The sequence below is a fragment of the Anopheles moucheti genome, chromosome 3 (genome assembly GCF_943734755.1).
Source record: "Anopheles moucheti chromosome 3, idAnoMoucSN_F20_07, whole genome shotgun sequence".
Classification (NCBI taxonomy): Eukaryota; Metazoa; Arthropoda; class Insecta; order Diptera; family Culicidae; genus Anopheles; species Anopheles moucheti.
The window spans coordinates 79418841-79441176 of record NC_069141.1 but is presented as its reverse complement, the minus strand read 5'-3'; the positions used below and the strand labels follow the sequence as shown (position 1 = coordinate 79441176).

Below are 22336 nucleotides of genomic sequence, written 5' to 3'. Positions count from 1 at the left end.
CTTTTAACCTGGTGCAAATACCGTACGACAAACATGGTAAGCTTAGGGTACGGTTAGATTAGCACGTTTTATATGGTTGTTTTTCAAATAGGCTTTCGTGAATAATGACAGACAACTGGGCAGTAAAATGTCAAGTGGAATTGATGGTCGCCTTTAATTCGACGCAATTCATTTGGCGCTGCAATAAAGCGTGTCTCCTTAGCGAAGAAAAAAAAATCTGTAAGAGCACTCATTTATTACCCGCCAGATGGCAACACCGTCGACAATGGTGGGAGATTATTTAGATTTGATCGTGAACAAAATATATATATATACGATCATCATTAGTTATGCCGCATTTTAGGAACCTACATGAAGTACGAAGATTAAGCGAGACTACGGTTTTACAATCTCGCATTACACGATCGAATGTTGCCGCTGCGTAAGTAGGGACCCAGCGCCATTATGAGTCATAAATTATATTCTCTTTCGCTCTGCCGTTCCTATCTTTCGCCCAGGTTGCTCCGTGCTGCACTTGCTGCACAACCCCTAACAAGTAATTGCTCATTATCAATTTCAACGTAATTTGCCGATGATGAACAAATAATCATATAATGATAATGATCCGCCACGAGGATGGTGCGAGAGCTTCGCTCCATTTGGCTGAGGCTGATCACTCAACGCAACGAGAGTCCTCGGCGCGGACAGCTGGCTAAGAAGCTGGCTGCTCCTTGAGGCGCCCGTTCAATGGTCATTGAAAATGGTTCGAAAGAATGGGTTGCACACTACTGCCCCGTTTGGTATTATTTTCTTTTTAGAAAAAGCATAACAACACCACCCGAGCGCTTCCTAAGTATCGTTTACTGTTCGCGAAACGCACAAGAGCGAGACGGAGGGAACACATCTTCATGATGACAGGCCGGTAACTAACTACTCGCTACTCAATCATTCAAACCTGTCAGCGAAAGCGACCCGATCCCGCGAGAGGGCGTGTGCGTGTAGCGTACGGTTTTGTAGCGACCCCATCGGTGTCTGCAAGCTGCCGCTGGCGGATCCTAAAACGCCTTTAAAATGAGTGCAAAATAAAAAAAAAAACAGATACACGCGCTTACATGAAGGTAGCATAGTTAAAGACATCCCATGCCACGCCAGTGAAAACGCGTGAAAGTGCACAAACGGCGGCACCTGGCACGCCTTAGGTTGTTGCTGCCGGTGCAGGCAAGGCCCGCTAATACAAGGGACACGGAACGGTGGACGGGGGGTCCGGTAGCGGGCAAAAAAAAGGAAAATAAATAAATAATAATAATACATCGCTTAGCGAGAGATAGCTTCACTTGCCCGACCGATCGATCTCGCGCCCGAGCTGCCCGTGAGCTGCTGGCGTACCGGGGCCGTCCTCGCCCGGTTTCGAATGCGATCGATCCCGAAGATGCCGGGAGACGTGGGGCCATGACTTGGCTAAGTAATCAATTATGAGCATTATGACGGCATCGGACGGGTGCCGTCCGGCGGGAATGGAGTGAAAAACAAAACTAAAAAAACCTTAAAACCAAAGCAAGCTATCGAGCAACGAATTAACCTATCACGCTGCAAACGATCATTTCGTGGAAGGAGATGGCGAACGCGGTGGAGTGAGTTGGATCTTTTTTTCCCTCCTGCTTGACTCTCTGTCTAGGATCGTTGTTTGATTCGACGACTGAGAAATCACTACAGGTTAAATTATAATTGCCACAGAACCGATCGAAACGTAACGATACATTACCTTAACACCCTTTTGACTGCTGAAATCCGTACTCAGACACTGGACGGCGACGTTGATCTGTGGATGGAAAGCAAAAGCAGACATATATAAATTAATAAATAAATAAAAGATAAACTGTACACGAATGCATCGGAGCGGGTTCGAAAGCATCGTTACAAAGTGTGCACAATGTATCGGCCGGGCGCAGATGATTGCGCTGTAACGATTAGTGCAAAATGTTGTCGCTGCGTTAGGCAGCGCGATCCGTTAAGCCGCGGATTCGTCGCAATCCGTTTGTAAACATGGCCGGTAGATGACATGCCGATGGCATTCCCAAGGTGGTACTTCATCATTGACGCTTTTCTTCGGATGCAATTCCCACGGAGTTACGCTTTGCGGGTTGGGATTGAATGATTGCATTTGCTTAATTTAATCTTCTTTCCTAACGGCGGCTCGTGCAGTAGGCGGATTGTAGTGCCATTTGTGGTGGCGAGAGAAACGTTTCCCTACAAAGTAGTGCGCGTGTTGTGTGTATGTTATGTTGTACGTAAATATTATCTTGACTTTTGACAGATGAGGGATGAAGAAGTTGGTCGCTTTGCCGCTAGAGGGAGTGAATGAGTAGCAGCGTTGTATGATTATCGACTGTAGTCCGATAATTGGACAACTCGGATAAAAATTGTATTTCTTCATTAAAGAATAAACAATTCGCATACATTTATCAGAAGATCTTCACGATCGAATGCTAGCTGTATTTGGGATATTTCATTTGTAAAAACAATTCTTATTTTTGAAGCTAAAACATAAACAAATCTAGATGTTTTCGAGAAAGCTTGTGATTCTGATCCTGATTCTTTAGGAAGTCACGAATCTTGCCCTTGCATAATCCATGAATATTTGAATATTCCCTAATATAAATATAATAATAAAAATATTATTCCTCTCAAGTCAATTTTCTTATAGACCTTGACATCTGTTTTCCAGCGTTGACCATGCCTTAGATTTCCGTAGACGAAGGCTCGGCAATGAAACTCCTCTGGAATGTCTTTCTGTTGGCAACCCCGTTTGCAAGAACCGTTTCGTTCTGTTTCGACTGTCCACCTACACCATGCGAGCGTGTGCGCGATTTACGCTAGTGAAATGGGCAGTTAATCATGGGAGTAGGTGATTTGTAAGACGCATTTGCGCACGCGCACCAAGGAATGGTGCGCGGTTCGGCGGTACGCCGGAAAGGATGTTTCACGGAAACGAAGAGATACCCGTTAGCAATGATGATCGAATGGAACGGAGGCGGCGATGGCGGTGGCGGCGATGATGATGATGATGATCATTATTATTATTATTATTATGAAGACAGTTGGGTACGATAAATGGTTGGCCACTTGTTTCTCTACCCATTCACCTATGGTGGCCATCAAGTTGCAGGCAGTAGAATGCATGCTTGCGCATACCATTTCCCAAACACGATTGCAGATTCCACCTCCTTCAGGACGACGATGGATTGATTGCGCACTTTCCGGCCTGCAACGGCCTGTTTTGCACGTGCACGAGCGAAAGAGTGAAGGGTTCGTCTCCATTGCCGCGACTCCCAATCCCATCATCAATGTTGGTTTGTTTTATGCGCACATACACACACAATTTACGCCATGCAGCATAACCGAGTGGCACACGCGGTTGTGCCCGGCATGGGCCACAAAGCGCAACAGAACGGGCACCGGATCGCAAGCGCAGAGCAGAAACAAGCCAACAAGACTGTTTCCACATCGATGACGATCTGCTAGAGAGTAGAGAGACACTATCGCTCTAAACAGATGGGTGGCGATAAAAAAAAACGTGATTGCCCCATGTCTGGGTCACCGTGTGCCGAACGTATCCGTTTTGCTTATTAAAAGCGTTTAACGATAATTGCATGACACCGAGTGTGCGCGCGGCACTCAACGATCTTCGGCCTGCTGCCGAGTTTATCGGTGCAATCTCGGGGAAAAAGAATAATCTAATCAGCTGTCCACCCCACTGCTGGGGTGAGTCCGGGTGTCGATCGTAAAGGAAAAGCTCGCACCAGCCGACCGATCGGACTGACCCCATTGCTGCCGGATCGGGCAGATTGATCGTCCGATTAGCCCCCCCCTTTCCCCCTCCGAAGGCTCGGTTTGACACTATGTCTCTCTGCCGCATGGGCCCCAATAGTGACCCAAGTGGAAAATGTGCTTTCGTCTCGTTAAGCTTTTATTGCCGGTGGCCTTTTCTCGATGCTTCATTAAAAGGAAATCGACGTGTGTGTTGTTGTGCTATATGGGCGCGAATATAACCCCGCTTGCAGTAACGTTTTGTGTCGTGTTGTAACACAAATAAAATCCTTTTAAAATTGGAATTTATTACATGACCATGGTACTTTAAATAGAAAGCTTTACAATACGCAGCCTGCGTGCACGTGCCACAAAAAGAGGGCTCCACACAAAACCCTAATTATGACATTTCCTTACATCCTTTGGCAGCACAAATGCAGCAAAACGGCCACCATAAAGTCGACAAGTTGAATACCAATTGGGTGAAAAATAATCATTGCACCGAAAATGATTCTTCCCAAAAACGGGAAGGAAACCCCACAAAGGAATGAAGCCATAAATAAAGTGAACCCAAAAAAAAACTGCATCGTCCATGTCTTAATCGTCATCGATACCATAACCTAACCTCAACATTTCTGTTACCATGTGCCAAGAGCGATGCGTGTGTGTTATCTTTTTCTTCCTCGTTTTGCCTTTCGGTCTCCTCCTTTGCCATCTGAGGCAGTTATCTGATGGCAAAAGCTTAAACACGAATAAAAACAAAAAAAAAATCAATTGACAAAACAGAACAGCACATCGGGAAAATGTTTTTAAATTGTGTCGCTACCAGAAAGTCGCAAAGGAACTTTCGGCCCTCCTGCGGTGGACCGAATGCGAACGGTTGGAGCGGGAAAAAAAATCTTACTGCAAGCGAAAAATTCCATCCCAAAAACGAAGGCAACACTATTAAATGCGCTGAATGATTGCCCGCCAGGGAATTAGACGTGAACATTCGCAGCATTTGCATCGGAATCGTAACAGGTAACCTCTCCTGGTGAACCGATCATGCTGAGTGATGATGTTGAAAGTGTGTCTCTTCTGTTTCTGTCGCTGGCCCAGTGAAAAAGGGCCCCCAAAAACGAAGGTTAAAGCAAAATAAAGCAGCGAAACAATCAAAACCCAAAAACAGCAACAACAACCGAGAAAAAAAAAGGCTGATCATTCCAACCAACAGACGGGCACAAACAAATTAAATGATTATCGCTTTATTTTCGACACATATTCTGCCCTCCCGAAAGGAAGAAGCGGCAGGGCCCCCTCCTTAGTTTCCCCCCCTTTTTATGCTGGCGTTCCCTCCCTCAAAAAGTGGACAGAAGCCGTTTTTTACGAGGCTTTATCATCATCACGGGCCCCAGTACCCAGTGCTCGCACCGGGTTCCCGGTAGCACATTGCGAACCCGACCTGGTCCTGGCAATGGTCCATTAGCCGAGTCGACTTTCCTGCGCGCGGGCACTTTGTTTGCGTATTTTATCATGCGTATGACTCCACCCCACGGGGCACGGAGCAAAACGTAAAACAAATGTAACACATTTGTAGAATGAGCGAACGACACCCGTGTAGCTGTGGTGATGGGTGGAATTGATTTCTTCCGACCCTGATTTTCTTTACTTTTTTTTGTGTGTAATATCATTTCTTTTCCTGCGGCCGGATTTTGCCTCCTTTTTTCCACGCACGCATCCCGCACATTGCATAGATGCAGGCGGTACAAGCACACGCAGGAGAAATCACAACCGTTTTCATAATATTTTAGCAACTTTATTACACGCAGACAGCTTTATTTCGTTCCGCGTGCGTCTGTGTCGCCATCCAGGCCGCCAGGAGCTCAACCGTACGATCGGTCCGAAATCTTGAGACACGATTGAGACTTTCGGCGACAATCACCTGCATCTGCGGGCGAGCATCATTTACAAGTTGTTAAATTAAATCCGATGGATATGCGTTCACGGGGTCATTAGTTTATTGAAATTTATGTACCACCTCGGTATTCTGCGTGCTGTCGGTAACCAGAGGGGAACAAATGGAAGGTGGAGAAGCCATGGAGGACGCTATTCGACAGCAGGACAGTGGAAATTCTCATGTTTGTGAGCGCTCGGTGTAAACCTTGAGCAATCTCAATTTCCCATTCCTTCACGCTGTGGTGACCTTGCAAAGCGAACGCAGGAAAAGATTTCAACTCGATTGAATAAACAAACCCAAAATACTCACATACTTCGTTCCATGCTGAAGGACATCGTAGGTTGGTTCCCTCCTGTACCCGGAAATAACGCCCAGCCATCGAAACGGGGTGGTCATCGGCACTAATCGAAATATTATTTTTCAACCCTCACGCATCATAACGGCCCAGCCAAGCCAACATTCGGTTCGATTTCCGTCTCCGATGGTTGAGGCCGACCGGTCACTGTTCAGGCTTCCGTACACTCGACCAACCAGGCGTTACACTGCACAGATGGTGGCGTAACGCTGGTGCGGGCTGCGGGGAGTGAAAAGTCTTCCGTCTGTTGCGGAACCCGGATGACATCACCGAAGCTTTCCCATGACGCATCGATAGACCGGTGGAGGGCGCAGAAAAGAAATTAGTGTGACTACGTCCTACACACCGGCAGGCGTGTGGTGCGCGTAAGCCCACGCCGTCGGTCGCCGAGCTGTCCACAATGTCCACCGGTCGGTGGCGGGCTGATCGGGTCATCGGTACTCCGTTCGGCACTATCGATCGAACCGTGCGCGTTTATTCGATCGACCAACGCAACCGTACGGGGTGACACTTTTGCACTTCTTTCCGGCACTTGGCGTGTGGAGGGTTTTTGTTGCTGTTGCGCGGATCGCACATGTCAAATGTGCGCTGATTTATTCGCGTGTGTCACCGCGGGCTGTAACGTTTTCTATCATTGTTGCTACTGCGTTGGTTTCAATGGAGTAAAAAAAAGGTTCGTTGGAACGTTGGTTTGGTGAATAGTCGCCGAGACCCAACGGCTGGAGACACAATAGTACAGAATGGGGGAATTGGCCACCAGCGTTCGATTAATCATTCGAAAATTTATTCCCCACCGGAAAACGAAAAGATGTTTTATTTGCTCGATCTCCTCACTTGTTGCCCGGGTTGTGAAATGCAGAAGCCAACAATCAATAAGAGATCGATGGTTTTCTTTGGATGTTTTAGGACTAGTTGCTCGGCTAAGCGTTATAAATTGTTTCAAATATTGTGAAAGCCACATTAGCGTGCGGGTATGGGATGTAAATATCTTCCACATACAGATCCACTCGACCATTATTAGATTTTATTAGGGCTCCCTGTACCGGAGGCCCATCTATCGTCCTTTTAAAGGAGAGTGGGAGATAGTCAAGCAAAGATTAGACACCGGCCTTCTACTTTGTTTCCTACCGTTGAGGCAGTTTCAGGGCGCTTTTGCAGAAATGTCAGCAGCCAGCTGGTCGGCCACTATTCCAGCCACGACTTTGTTCGCAATCCCGCGTGATTAGCAAACGCGAACCGAAGTTGCCGCGGAGAAGACTAATTGTCTTTTGGCACGATCTTGACGTACGCCGGGGCAGAAAGTTGACGTATGCCAACGGTGGACCCGTTTTGACCGTTTCGTTTCGCGTCCGCTGGCGGTAATTAATCTTTTGGCTCCGAGCGTTTGTACCCATGGGGCCGATAGCATCGAAATGATCTAATTCCGATGCCATTTCCAAAACCAAACGACATGCACGGCTTTAGCGACACAATCGGTTTGACCGGGCAACAGCAACAATGAAATGCGCGTATGAATTTTTCAATCATTTCGGCCAGGTCCAATGTTTTGCCGTCCATCGACAGGCGCTGATTCGCTGTTTTGTTGTTTCCTTATTACTCGCTTCTTCGCCTAAATGTGGAGGCGTGATCGATTGGGGTTGCGATTTGCTAAACTGCTTTCCACTGCCCTTAGCGAATGGTTTGCCCTGTTCACCAACAACCAGCAGACAACGGGGACACATGTTTGTGGCGCGTACGCATATACACGCCCGAAAAGATTTATTTCGTTCGTTCGAACGCACCCGCGCGGCTCGGTTGACGAATGCAACACGAAAAGCTAATCAAGGGATCAAACCATTTTCGGTGCAGAGTTGAAATGACATGACATTGGAAAAGCTTAGAACGCACGACCGAATAGGTGGGCGTCCGACCGGCATACGATGGATTGGCGTGCATGTTCTAAGGTATGCTACGAACGAAGGTTCCACAATGTCTGATCAAGAACAAATACTACGCTCACGTTTCGGGTGACAATTGGGCGGTTTTACACGCACTGGGCAGCGAATGGGGTTGACGTCGAAATGACAGAATTCAATTAGAACTGTTGTTGATTTCGGGGAGAGAATTTGCTGTAGGCTCCTACGCAGCTGAGCAAACCAATTTTAATATGCGTGATGATGGAGGTCTGAAGAATGCAATACCCTCTGAAATAAGACACTCTTATCGAAAATCGACAATGTTTTGGAAATGTGGAACATTGAACAAGAATTTGGATGGTCAAATGATGATGAAATGAATGATCAACCAAAGAGCTTAGCTCTGGAAGACTTTCAATCAGTGGATGAATCATCAACTCACTAAGATAGATCACTGAGATCCTTCATGAGTTTGGAGTTATTTTGCCCCAAAGAAAACCCGTCAAGTGGAAATCACTTTCTGCACTAAATTTTAATCTTATTTATTAACGATTAGCCCGATTTCCAATACTTCATCGCTCCTCGATGATTTCCCTTTTTCCGGAAAACCGAAAATAATATCTGAAGCTCAATGGATGGGCGGTGTACGCTTTTAATAACTCCCTCCCGATGCTCATATCTTGTCAAGGTGCAAGTCCATCGCAGGCTGCCGCTCACGATCCTCAAAACGATTCGCAATATTTCTGCGGTAGCGATTTTAATTAGCTTCTGCATCGACACTCAATCGACCGAACCGACCGGAAAAGAATCAACTTGAGGAAGAACCGCAACAACGGTACGGAAACGAACGGTGCTCCAGTGCACGATCGAATAAATCCGCACCGGAAAGCGCGGCCGAAGAGCGCGGTCACCGTACGGCATACCGTCCAACAGTACGGAGCCAAATCGTCGTCCATAAATATTGCAATGAAATAATGTTATTATTTTTACTTCTATGATTTATCATTTCCATTACCCGTACGCAGCGCAGAAGGCAATGGTGCGACGGATTGAACCAGCAGGAAGAGGAGTATGGCGAATGGCGACGGTGATAATAATAATAAAAAACACGCTAAGAATTACCGGCAAAATATATGTACTTCCAGCGCCATTTTCAAAGGGCCACCAAGGAACCCTTTCCGTCGAGTCACAGGAAATGAGATTATTTTAATTTATGTACACTTAATGGTGAATGTGTTTTGAGTTTTTTTTTCGTTAATACGGCAAGTAGTATCGCGATGACGATACCGGCGAGACGACCTTCTTTGTACGAAGTGTGTGTGTGTTTTTTTTTTTGTGTATCGTCCTGCCTTTATATGCTTCACATACGATCCATCGTGCCGGGCGCGTTTTTTAGTCGATGAAAAATGCATTTTTGGTCTTTGCTTGTGGCGTTCCCGCCAGCAGCCGACAATGAGCTAAGAAGAAAAGTCACCGAGCTCGTGGGAATTCCGCACGGCGTACGGTGTATCGAGCGAATCGAGTTTGACGAACGGATAGAAAACTTACCTTGGCGGAGCTCTCGAGAGGATTCCAGTACACGGCGATTGCGTTGTGCGATACTTCCTCGATGCAACCGGCCAAACCGACGGAGTTTTTCGTATCTGCATGGGGAGAAAGAGTAGAATTACATGGAAATTTAATATGAAAAGGTATGAATCAATAATGATAAAGAGTCTGAAATGTGTTACTGTTCGGACAAAGAAAATGGACGAAGGTGTCACGAGCGGTTCGTCCAGAAACACATAATTTAATGATCAAACTGGTGAATCTATCCAACGGAAGGGCATAGAGTTTCGCCATTACCATGTCAAAGCCGTTACCTTCAAGCAGCACATCACGAAGATGAACGCATTTCCCGGTTGACACTTAACACTGGTCATTGACCACCTGTAGTCCCAAGTATGGAAGGGACGTACCACCACAAACTGACAATCGGTTGTAATTATCGTGATAAAGAACAACCAAACAACCGAGGATCTTATCTGCAATTGCGTTTGATTTTGCAAAATTTGATCCCTACTAAAGCCGACGCAAACTAATTGAGCGCTACTCTACGGGCTCCGACAACTGGCATGACAAAACATGACAGTTCACTAGCTGTCAACGGCAATTGACAGACGCAACATTGTTGGGCAGCGTGTGACAGAACCGGGTGCCGTAACCGCAGCTGCGATTAAATGAATCGATAATAATTGCACAGCTGGTGGCTGACGAAGAGCCACCAGAAAATAAAACAAATCAGACTCAGGCAGGCAGGCTAGGGAAGAGCCCACGATTTTGCAGCCAAACGGAGCGTAAGACGAGCAGGAGAGCCTAATGTTGATTGTCCAACGAGTGAACAACCGTTTGCAGCAAATTACAATCGATAAAATTACGTTTAATTGTTACGACACCGGGCGTACCACGCAAGGGTAGTTTGATGCCCTACGGTGCATAATGCGCATAACGCGCACCGATCATCACCATCCGGGGCTGGATCCGTTTCTGCAGCTCCGGTTCGGACGATGCCGGGTGGATGTTAATTCTAATGGATCATACAGTCCGCAGAGCGTGCGTTACTGTGGTCTGCAAAGATTCCTCAAAGCCTGCAAAAGCAGCAGGAATGCTGTCCGTCGCAATTAGCAATTGGAGTTGTTCTGTTGGAAAGCTGACGCAGTATGGATCGCATACCCATATACCGATCGACGCAGATCAAGATTAAATCAAATGTGCTGCCTCGTCCCAGCGTCCTTTGTGATGCTGGTGTACAAAGAAAATTACAACGACCGCACGGCAGAAGCAGGAGATCCGTCAGATTGTACATCATTAAACCGCACTCGAAACTGCCTCGATGTAAACCAGTTTCGTCTCTCGTTCTCTCCCTCTTTCTCTTTCTCTCTCTCTACCAGCAATCACACTCAGCCATACATCAGCGGCTTATAATCGTCAGCAATAAGCAATAAATATAATTAAATAATTGTCCGTTTAGTTGTCGCCGATGAAGCCCTCGGAACATTGGAAACTCTTGCCTGTGAGTAAGCCCGCCTTCTGGTCCCGCTTCTTGACATCTTGGGGAGCTTGTTTTGCATAAAATTATGATTTACTGGAAATTGGTACCCGTGGTTCGAGAGTTCAATGATAATCGATAAATAAAGCACGGTAATTGGATTCCACCCGTGTAAGTGATGGGATGGGTCGGAGGTGTGCACGAGAAGGCTGCTTGCGGATAGGTTTCTCCTGCGCGAAAGGATGCTTAATGCATCTTATGCTTTTCACGGCCCGGCCTGGGTGATTGTTATGGGGCGGGATGCGATGCGACCATCTCGCCGACCGAAACGGCCATCATCATTTGCCGTGGCAAAGTGCTGAGATGGCAATAAGTTCACCCACAGCACCACTTCGATTAACTACAATCTCCCCCTTGTTTGCTTGTAAAACGGTCCTGAAGCTAGTGGATACTTACCGGCATCTAATATTCTCTGCTTTACCGAATGCTGCCGACTGTGCCAGAACTGCCAGGCTTTAATTTCATCCTCCGGGCTTTTCTCCTCGCGGAACAGCAGCATGATGACGCTCTGCAATTGGTAGGAAAGAACGGGTGCGCACATTAGCTTCCATTTAATGAACGAGAAATACATCGAGCTAATAGATTCCCTAGACGGTTTTCGGTGCAGAAGTTCAATGTTAAAGCCGCTGTCACGATTCTCACTGGCTGGCATAAGGCATAAGACGTTATTTGATCGTGATTGTCGAATTTAGTGCGCTTTTCGACACCACAACATAACGCAAAGGGGGAAGAAATAGATGTTTCGCTTTTCTATATTAATACATCGTTACTAACAGATTATTACACTACAGATTGCATCCCCGACGTATGATAAACACAGCCGATCTAGCCTTTGATGTGATTAAGTCCGTAACATTACTATGAGATTACTTGATTTTTCAGAATGCAATTATTAGAAGCCCTGGACGAGGTTTCGATTGTTACAATTGGTGGCGAATCTCATCTTTAGTTTTTTCCCCACAATAAATTAAGAAAATAAGTAACGAGTTCTTAATTTTTTTATAGAATTTAATTTTTAAATATCTCTTCTCCTCTTTCTGCTGCCTTCAAAAATATAAGAAGTTGTAGTGTTCCTGAATTTAATATCAGAAAACTTTTTCTAAAAAGCATCACCTTGCATGTTTGTAAAAAGTAAAATATCGACATTTGATTTCTATAAAAACAGGAAGTGCATTTATCATCTTTCTACAGTTCACTGTCTTTTCTTCACTTTATTTACAAACGCCGCTCTTTACGCGTGATTTGTTGCATCACCCGCGGGAAGCAAACATGTCAGCGCAAAGATTGATTGTGCATCCGGAGACGAACCGTTCCAGCGGAAGCGATGCATAAATTCAAACCGAAGAAAAGATGAAAAGGCATTGAAATTACGCAAAAAAAACCCCTTCACCTTTCCGGGCTCAAAATGACGATGGATGACAAATTAAGTTCACGCGAGTTCCGTTCCATCTTCTGTGCCGTATGACGTAAAGGGAGAAATGGATGCCCGCGGCTGGAATTCTCATCGCGGGGTTAGCTTTAATTTAAATATTTGCTCAAAGATTAATCATGGTACTAATTCGTGCATGCTTCAAGGTTCCTGCTGCCTATCCCTTCCGATCTTGAGAATGACGTTCTAACGTTCGGCGGATGGAAAAGATAACGATCTTCCTGTCGCATCGGGACGATACCGTTCCCGAGCCGGCGCTCGCAGCTGATCGCGAGAGAGGAGGGGGGGGAGAAACAATGTGTTTCGGGCATCTTTTCCATCGCCACTGCATACGCACGCCATGAGAAATCGGCATCAAAGGTGATGGCACAACACGTCGGGTAGCGCTGGGCGATTAGGAGAATCGCGTTGAGTTAGGCATTGCGATTGGAATGAGGAAAATCCTAAACCCGTACAGACGGTGATGTACGCGACCGGCATTCACCGGCATACGCGACTTAGCATAGTTTTTGCGCGTGAAAACATTTTTCCACCGAGGGAGAGAAGAAAATGCGTCTCAAACAACCGTCTAAAGCCGATAGAGATGATGCATTCGAAACGGGTTGGAGGTGATAAACGAAATAGCAAAAAAAATATAAACTTCAACATTCCTAAGCTGTCGCTGCATGGGAGAGGCCTTCAAAGTCCGACCACAAATCTATGCAGGCGCTCATTTCACGCGACATATCAACACGGAACTGCTCGCGGACACTGCACACCGTACGTGGGCACTCCGTGTGTACTGTACGGGGTTGGAAAATTCGAACCAACGATAGAATCACACAAACACGCTGTGGGCTTTTCGAGTTGGAGAAGTCCGTGGGATGCAACCCCGATGCAAACGTTCGCCGCAATCGCATACGCGTGTGCGGTGCAGTGGAAGCAGCGAGGGTAGCCAACAAAGGGAAAAAGCCGGAGAAGACGTGAAACGACGTCGACGAGAAAATAATTATTATAAATAAGTAAACTGACTAATAGTTAGAAAGATATAGATACATTACAAACAAGGCATTTTTAGATATAAATCTTAATTAAAATTGCACTATGTTTTCTATGCATTTACAGTTAGCGACGGGCCGTTGCATGTGGATGCAGCGCTTTTTTTTGTCTCCCTCCTTCTCTGATTTCGTACTGTTGTTTACTGCTCTTTTCCTTTTATTTCCCTTATCCGAGCAACGGACACACTGGGACTCTGGGCAAAGCTGGGCAGCCGTTGGGGCAGCGTTGGGGAGGTTTTTTTTTATTTATTTATTTGCCCGTTGTGTCCGGTGCATCTTGCAGACATGACGCGTTGGTAGGTATTATATCTTGCTCCTACTATGTCCGCCCAATCCATTACACTTCCACCTCCCATTCCTTCCGCCAACGCCACAGATCCCCACAGTTCTCGGTTGGCAGGGGTCGCAAAGTGTCTCGCATGTGTCTTCTGCGCGCGCTGTGCGGACGTGTGTGCGTGTGTGTCTTTCTACATTTTCCTTGCGGATCTTCGTGTCGCTTTCCTATTTTCTATTCGTTCACCATTGCGTTCGAGATGAGGAGGAAGGGGGTAAGGTAAACGATACCGTACGCCTGGACAGTTGGACACCGGACCAAGCAGCATCGAGTGGCTGGCGTGGCTGGGTGAAAAATGTTGCTCCGGTAATATTTTTATGTTTTATTAGCCTAAAAACTTGTCTCTTCGGTGCGATGGCGTACGACGTTGCGTGGAGATTGCGGTTGGAGACGCGATGGGTTAACGTATTGTAGCCAATTAATAACGTACCGAATGGTACGGAACGAAACAAATCAAATCGAAGTACGTAGCGGGATGGAATGACACGGCCAGGAATGGAAGGAATTTGCGTTTCCTCAACGGTTATGTGGCTTTTTGAGGGTTTTTTTTACTATTATTCCTTTTTTTGTTGCACCCTATTGTAATAATGAAGTTGAGAAAATGTAATTTGAAATGTGAGAAAACTACAACCATGATCCGTAGGCTAAACTTCTTCCCAAACACACCAGACAGGGACAACGGTTTTTCACAGAAACTAACACACACACCCCAACACTCACAACAACAAAAAACTGGACACTGGAGGAGGAGGCTCGGCAAACGGATAAAACAAACGACCCTCGGTGGCTCTGGTCTCTGTGTCTGGATCATTAGGAAAACCGGAAAAACCTGGCCAAGAAGCGAAGCCATACCTACCGCGTCCCCAAGCGTACCCCGGCGAGTTCCATTTTCGTGTCGGTAATTAAAAGCCACTCCTTACAGGTGGCGTGAATTAAATAAAAATCACAATCAAACGATGCAACGGTTCATCAGTTACAGACTTGCAGGAATTTATGTCACCGCTACGCTAAAGCTAACGATACGATCCTCGATTCTTGTTAGCGTTCACTGGCTGAAAGGCGTTTTTGCTGCCTTTTGAGGTAACCGTGATTCTTTCCGGGAGAATTTCAACATTTCCATGTTTCGCTACCGCCAAAAAGGTTAACATTTCGTATGAATGAGCAAGCATAAATAAACAATGGAAGCAAATAAAAAAAAGCAGGGTAGCAAGCATTCATATACACCGTGGCAGAGCAACGGTATTGAAGCCCCGCGATCAGCCACGGAACAATCAAACAAATCAACCCATCATCATCTCCATCTTCGACGATGAAGAATCCTTTAGAGAATAAATCCTTGTAAACGCACTGTTCCGAAAGGGGCGAGTGCAGTGGAAATTTAAATATTTTTATTGTAAAAATGAATAATTACCAGTTGGCAGTCGGGTAAAACGGATACACATGAGGAAGGCAACGATATCAACAAGCCGTTCGGGTGCTCACCGATGGGAAAAGTCGGAAGTCGGCAGAAGGGCATCGCAAATCAAACGTTCCTCAAGGAACTCAATGGAAAAGGAAAAGGAATATAAAAAAAACACACTCACACACACACACACGGTCTTGAGACAGAATCGAATCGATGCTATCGTCGCCGTGATGGTTGGTTAAACAATTTTCGCACCGAATCCTTCGTCTCCCTTTTTTTTCGGGTAAAATGACACGCGAGTGTGAACGGAAATCTGAAGCCACCGGTTCCGAAGTTCCCTTTGGCGAGAGATGGAACGGCGCGCCACATAACGGTAAAGGATAATGATCAGTAACGCTCGTCATCGGTATCTTCCCTGTGCGTGTGTATGCATTTTTTTCTACACACACTCCTTTTAGATTTCATTGCTCTTTCGCTTTTTTTGCATCTTGCCGCTCGCATCTTACAGCACCATCATTATCTTCGACTCTTCGGCCCAAAAGGATCCCTCAGGGCGTTATCTGCACGAAGGAATCGTTTCACCAGTGGCGTGGTAAAGAAGTGTTTGCTCATCTTTTTTTTTCTTGCTGCGTGTACTGTACTGTGAATTTACAGATCCTTTTTACGGGCGAAGGGTTGCGCATGAGTTTTTGTTTTGTTTCTTCCATACTTTATCCCTTACAGTCATTACAGTGCATCATCGCATATGCAAATTTTCGGCTGCAACAGAATGCAGTAAAATGACACCGGAGCTCCAGGGTCGTTCCGAGCAATTGAAACGAAGGATCAAGTCCGAAGGGAACACGGAACAATCGTGGCGCTGTGCTATGGCGTCAAGTTACGCCGGCTGAAAGGTGCTATAAATTATGCTATAATGCAATCAAAATCATTGGATGGAGATTTTTTTTTTGTTTTGCGTTTGCTTCCGTTTTTATAGCCATGGCACAATTCTTGAAATTGAATATAGAAAGATTTTTTTATTTTATGCTTCGAAGCATTGACAGACAGTGACACAAATGTGCAACTGAAATATATTGAAATTTCTAAAAAGATCAAGATGAGTCAATGCTGTAATTGACTACTCCCGCAAGAAAACTGGTGGCGCTTAACCTGTAATCTTCTCGCAGACAACACGGCACGTGACTCGGAATCTGGATCGGAACTGGTTCGCTTCCGACGAACTCGCGAGCACGCGGAAGGTCAAGGTAAACAGGGCACCTGTTTGCGAGTCTTGGTGGAGCAAGAAAACCAAAAAAAAACCAGATTTACGTTCCATTCCGATCCCGGTTTTTTCGGGACATCACGAGATTTGAATTAAGTTCTGAACGGCGGTGCCCCCGAAAATAAAGCCGGTTATTTGGCATGAACCGGTTCTACCTGGTATCATCGCAGCTGAAGGAACGTTACGTGTTTTGGGAGAATAGAGAGTAAAATGTCTAAAATAATGTTCCCTTGCACGTGATGCTGTACAAATCGCACTCGATGATGGATCGATCTCAGTAAAATACCAAACCAATCGGATCAATAAAAACAACAAACAAATACCTCAAATGGATTGGCTCAATGGGAAAACAAACAGAACGTTTCCACAGCGTAAGGTTAAGGGTTCGGCTTGTTTAATGTGAACCGGACCAAGTGAATCGATCACCGACGAGGGTTTATGTTGCACTGGAAAATCTACCCTTGGTTTCGTCGATCGATTCGTGCGTGTGTTGGAAAATAATCTGTTAGCTCCTTAAACTATTTCCCAGCGCCATTAGGGTAACTATACTTCAATTTGGGAGAATAATCTTGCTCTCACAATAAAAGAAAAACTGTTGATGTTTTAAGTATTTTCAAGAAGTAAAGCAAAGGGATTGGATTTTCATCTTTTACAGCTCGATGAAATGACGGAAATCGAAGGGTGTTTGTGTTGCTGTTCGTAATAATATGTTGATGCACCGGAAATAGTTGTACGCAAACTTACCTTGACGGTTTGATTTTTAAGCGGCTTGTCCGGATCGTGCACATACTCGAGCGTAATGCCGTAGAACTGTCCTTTGTTGATGTACGTTATCCGATCGTCTTCCCGGCGCTGGGACGAGCTGATCGGGCTTTCCAGATAGTATTTGAAGCCAACGTCCGTATATCTGAAGGAAGAAAGCAGATTAAATCAATTAACAAACAGGACATTTATGTAGCAATATCTATAAGGCTAAGGGCTGCAGCTAACAACCATGCACGGCAAGATAATTAGTCGCCAATGGCCGAACGCGGGAGATTTCAATTAGTGCACACACTAAAAGGAAAACCTTGCGGTAGCTTAATATTTGCTTCGGCTTAAGACCAAAATGATGGAGGCCTCTTTTCCCCCTACTCGCTAACAACATTATTGAAAGTTTTTCCATTCGCTTCTTCTCCCCGAATCGGGAACCCGGGTCCAATTGTTGCCTCGATGCCCATTCATTGCATTTCGAATACTTTCGCCAAATACGTCCACCTCGCCATCTTTTACCCCGGTTCGGTTCGCGTAAAGAAGGCAAATGTGAATGAAGAAAAAAAAAGTATCCAAAATGCCCTATCTGCACAATCTGGCCCCAACGTCGCAATGCGCGTGTCAGGTGTGCATCTGTCGCAACAGTGTTTTTGATATGAAGGGGTTCGTCGCTTATTCTCTCCACAGCGTCGTGCAATCACTGGCTTTGTCGCACACCACAACTTTGTGAAGATTTTTATCCGATTGAATTTTCTCGCTTATTTCTTGGAGGAAAAGTAGATAAAACCCGTTAACTCACGGTCCCTACTTCGTCGCTGTTTGGAAGACAATTAGAAATTTTCCTAACATAATCAACCACGTGCATGGTCAAGGCACGAAGGACTCATCACCATCGGACAAGTGCCCCGTTGGTCGGTGGATCGTAGATGCTTGGATAGTCTTTTTCTCTCTCTCTCTCTCATTTCGCCTCACCTCATCGTGGGTCCATCGCGATCTACGCGTCTTTAGCGGGTTTGATAGAAATTATATCGAAAATTCCTTAATCGGCGCACAGCAACGAGTGCGCCAGCGGAATCGGTTCACTCCGTGCAGCACCGAGTGCATGAGTGTCACCATAAATTATCCGGTGCATCGGTGCATCCGCAGCAAAATGCGCGCCAGCTGTCCGCCCGTTCCGGGCAGGATCTTCGCCTTTACGTGTCGATCAAACGCTCGGGGTTCGTCGTTTGTGCTGCGACCGCGTGCGCGCATTCGTGGAAAAGTGACTGCGCGAACAAGTGGAAATGAGTTGGCTACCCCATTTTTCTCGTACCCTCCCGGGCCAGGGGTTTGCTCGCGATACATCACAATGTGCACCAGAAAAATCATAATGCAGAAAGAAAAACTTTGTTAGCGTTGATTTTATGTTCGAAGATGTTTGCAGTAGATGGTGCTCCTTCAAGTGATCTCCAGGTTTTTTTTTCCTACCCACCCCATTGATATTGTGTGTTTGGCTTTCGTCTTTTTGCTTATTTCTCTCTCATTCATTTTTCCCTTTTCTCTATCTCTCTCTCTCGCTTCCCGTGATAACACAGAGGCAAACTCTTAAGGCGACAGACCACTGGTGGGTCGATCCACCGTCGTGTTGAATGTGTGCTTAAGGAGATAATTGTGGCAGCGCTAGGCAGCGGTTAACGGTTGCGACTAATTGATCGATAATCGAAGTCGCGAATTGCGATTCGCAAACGCAGCGATTGTTGCAGGTGGAGCTCGGTCGCGGTTTCTTTCATACAGCGCGCACTCAAGTCACCATCGTAGCGCAGCACGGCAGGGGCAGGTTTGGAATTTCTTTTAATGGAACGCGTTTTCTGCACGGGTAACAGCTGTCAGTATTAATCGGTTTTATAGGATGGGTTTTAAACAGATCGATTTAATTGTGCCTTTTTTGTGTGCGGCCAGTTGTAAGCGCTGACAGCGAATAGGGATGGGCATGCGTTGAAGAAATCTACGAACTGCAAGCGCTGTCTGCAAATGAAACATTGTCGACCGATGTGACAATGTGAACTTATTGAAGAATGTTGTGGAAATTCGTTTAAGAGCATGAAAAGCTGATACTCTCACCGAGAAAATTGGTTTACTGATAATGTGATGTAGATTGTCTTCACAACTGAATAATTCAACGTATTTCGTAGTGAAATTTAAATATAAAATATAAAGAAACATCCACTAATTCCCTTTTGCATTTCTCCTCTTATACAGTTGGAATAAATCATCCTAATTTCGTGTACTTTTCGCTCACATGTAAGGGCTCTTCCATTTGTTTCATTCTCAAAATCCTCTTCGGATGCAACAAAGCATAAACCAAAAACCAAAAAAAAACCTAACTAATCAAAATAACATCGCTACGACACAAATCCTTCGAGCAGAGTGTTCCGTCTTTTCGATTTCTTTAGCCGTAGTTGAAATTTGTTCATGTTCATGTGCGTTTGTTTCTACTATCCCAGCGAGATAACCAAACAAGAAGGCAAAGCACGGCGACAAATCTCATCGCCAAACCGCACACTGACGATGGCCGATGAACGGAAAAAAAATACATAAAATAATTGATCTATGATGCCCAATTATCGTCCTTCGCAGTGCCTGGTTCCCCCATGCGCGATGATTCGCGTACCATTTCATACTTTTATGACAGTGGACACCTAATGAAGGCGGTGCGCCAGTACGTGTGCAGCAACACACACGCGGCACGGCCGGTGGCCCCGGCTCAGGCCACCGAAAGGCCGAGCACTGCGACATAAAAATGCATGTATGCACATACATAAATTCGTCGTTATAATAAAGATTATGATTATCGTTATGTTTATTTTATGCCCTCTCGAACGAACGCGACGGTTTTTTTTTTGCTTTGCGCAATATCCTTCGTGCGCCGGGACGATGGATGGAAGAAAGTGGCATTGCAAATTGGATATTTGCGTCGTATGCGTCGGTCGCACATTCGATTTGATAAAACGGGGCGAAACGGCGTCGAAGACACGGATGTGTCCACCAAATGTGAGCCAGCCAGCTGGAAAACAAATAAGATGCCAGAGCGTTTTTTCAGGCACGCATCGTCTGTGTTTCTTTTTTCCTCCTTCGCTGACGGGCGTGCGACGTTCTGTGGCCGTGGGAATAAATGTAACCTAACGTGCCTTGCAACAACATGGTGCGGTTTGGAATCGCTTCGATTAAATGTAGTTTATTTGAGGCTGCCCGATTTATATTTTCTTCAAACCGACCATCCATACGATGTCGAATGCCATTATCCTTATAATGTTTGTGATTGAAAGTGACAACGTACCGGTGGAAGATTCGTTAAAATATGACACAAAAGTTGCAGGCTTTCACGATCGCATGAATAACATCCTGCGGCATGTAAAACGGAACGAACTAATGCCAGCCGGAAAACAACGTACGATCATGTAAAAGTTTCAATTTATTCCCATAGATGACATTGCTAGAAAATAGCTCGGGGGTGTTAATAAATGATACACCATTAAAATGAAATCAAAACCGTGGGCCAATAGGTATGCATCAATATGATAACCGACAACGGTTGAACGGAAAAGATAAAGAAACAAACTAACGCGTGGCGGAAAGCAGGCCGGACAGTTGCGAGTCGAGTGCGCCGGGGCGTCGGATTGGTAATGCAATTAAAATGCAATTAAATTAAAAACCTTTCTAACAGTGCGGTCCAAACGAGGTGGCATTCCCGCAGGTCCATTTCTGTCAACGTTCCAATATGCCCATGTTTTCGGGGTGTAGTCATGTAAAAGAAAATAAAAATAAGATACAACGCACACGCCGTTACCATCGGATTGAAGCGCGAGATTAGGATGGAAAACAGGAGAAAATCGGAACGGGATGACAACGCCCCGAACCGTTTCTGTTTCCCTTTCGCTCGCCCTTTGGAAGAAATGGAGGTTGCTCGAAGAGATTAAATTTCAATTAGTACCGTCGGTTTTTGCCATTTGGGAGTTTACCCAGCGTCAACGGAGTTGTTGCAGCGCTTGGTAGAAAGTATCCGTGTGCGCAACCCGATTATAATAAACCCGCGCTATGGATCGATTTAAGCAGCAGAAGAACAACAGGAAAACGGGGAAACAATTAAATAGGGGCCCGTACTAGCGAAGTGCAATTGGCAGGAAATAATTCTCACCATTTGCGGTCGGATGCGTCCATCCCAGAATGACTTCAATTCAGGTTAATCTATCAACGCTGGAACTTATGCACTTGCTCCAATCACGCATTACCGCATTATCAATGTTCTCGAGAGCCTTTTGGTTGCGTGGAAAAATGAATGAGCAATACACGGGCACATCTGATGGCGTTTTGATTAAAAGCGAACGAGCGACCACCGGTAGATGTAATGAATGAGCGTTCCTCCGGTGGAAATTAACACAACGCTCGGTGTAAAACGCTGCACGAAGAACTCGCATTACGCTGCACCAATCCCGGCCGGCACATCACTCTAATTATGATGAGCATACAACACGGACACGAAATTAAGCGTCCGAATCGACGAGAGCAAAAAAAAAATCACAGCGAAAATCTGCAAAAACATTACGCAATTCTGGTCGTTGGCCAAATGACGAGCGCACGGAAAAAAGGATATAAAACATCTTCCCCGAGCACGCTGCATTGTAATTGAAATATGCTCGGCTAATGGGTGAAGTCATTGGTTAGAATCACACCTCATTAGGAACCTTTCAACGGCTCCTCATGCAAGCGATCCTCTTTCTCCCTGGGAGCTTGGATGATGCAACAAGAATTAACGATATCGTATTAATCATATCTCAAGGCGCACATTGTGTGTCCTAGGCACATATCCCGGAGTTTTGCAGAAATTGCGATCATTAGTAGGATCATTTCTCACCGCGGACCGTTTCGTATGGGCTTTGACGAGCCTTGTAGGATACGGCTATGCTAACATTATTAATATTGTTTCTGTCCGCTGCTTTTCACCACCAAACCATTGACTTTCTTTTAATCTGTGTCTGTGTAGTTATGGAATTAAATCACTTACAATCTCAAATAATCAC

General features: G+C 45.6%; 1 protein-coding gene across 1 annotated transcript in view; it reads right to left on the bottom strand.

Moving 5' to 3' along the window:
* The window catches only part of LOC128305572 (protein grainyhead-like), a 170397-nt gene that overhangs the window by 19334 nt on the left and 128727 nt on the right, over window positions 1–22336 (bottom strand). The window contains exons 8-11 of the mRNA XM_053043081.1: window positions 17271–17433; window positions 11457–11568; window positions 9521–9615; window positions 1742–1798 (exon numbers count right to left, since the gene is read on the bottom strand). Of these exons, the coding sequence (XP_052899041.1) occupies window positions 1742–1798; window positions 9521–9615; window positions 11457–11568; window positions 17271–17433 (427 nt within the window). The remainder of the gene's footprint in view (window positions 1–1741; window positions 1799–9520; window positions 9616–11456; window positions 11569–17270; window positions 17434–22336) is intronic.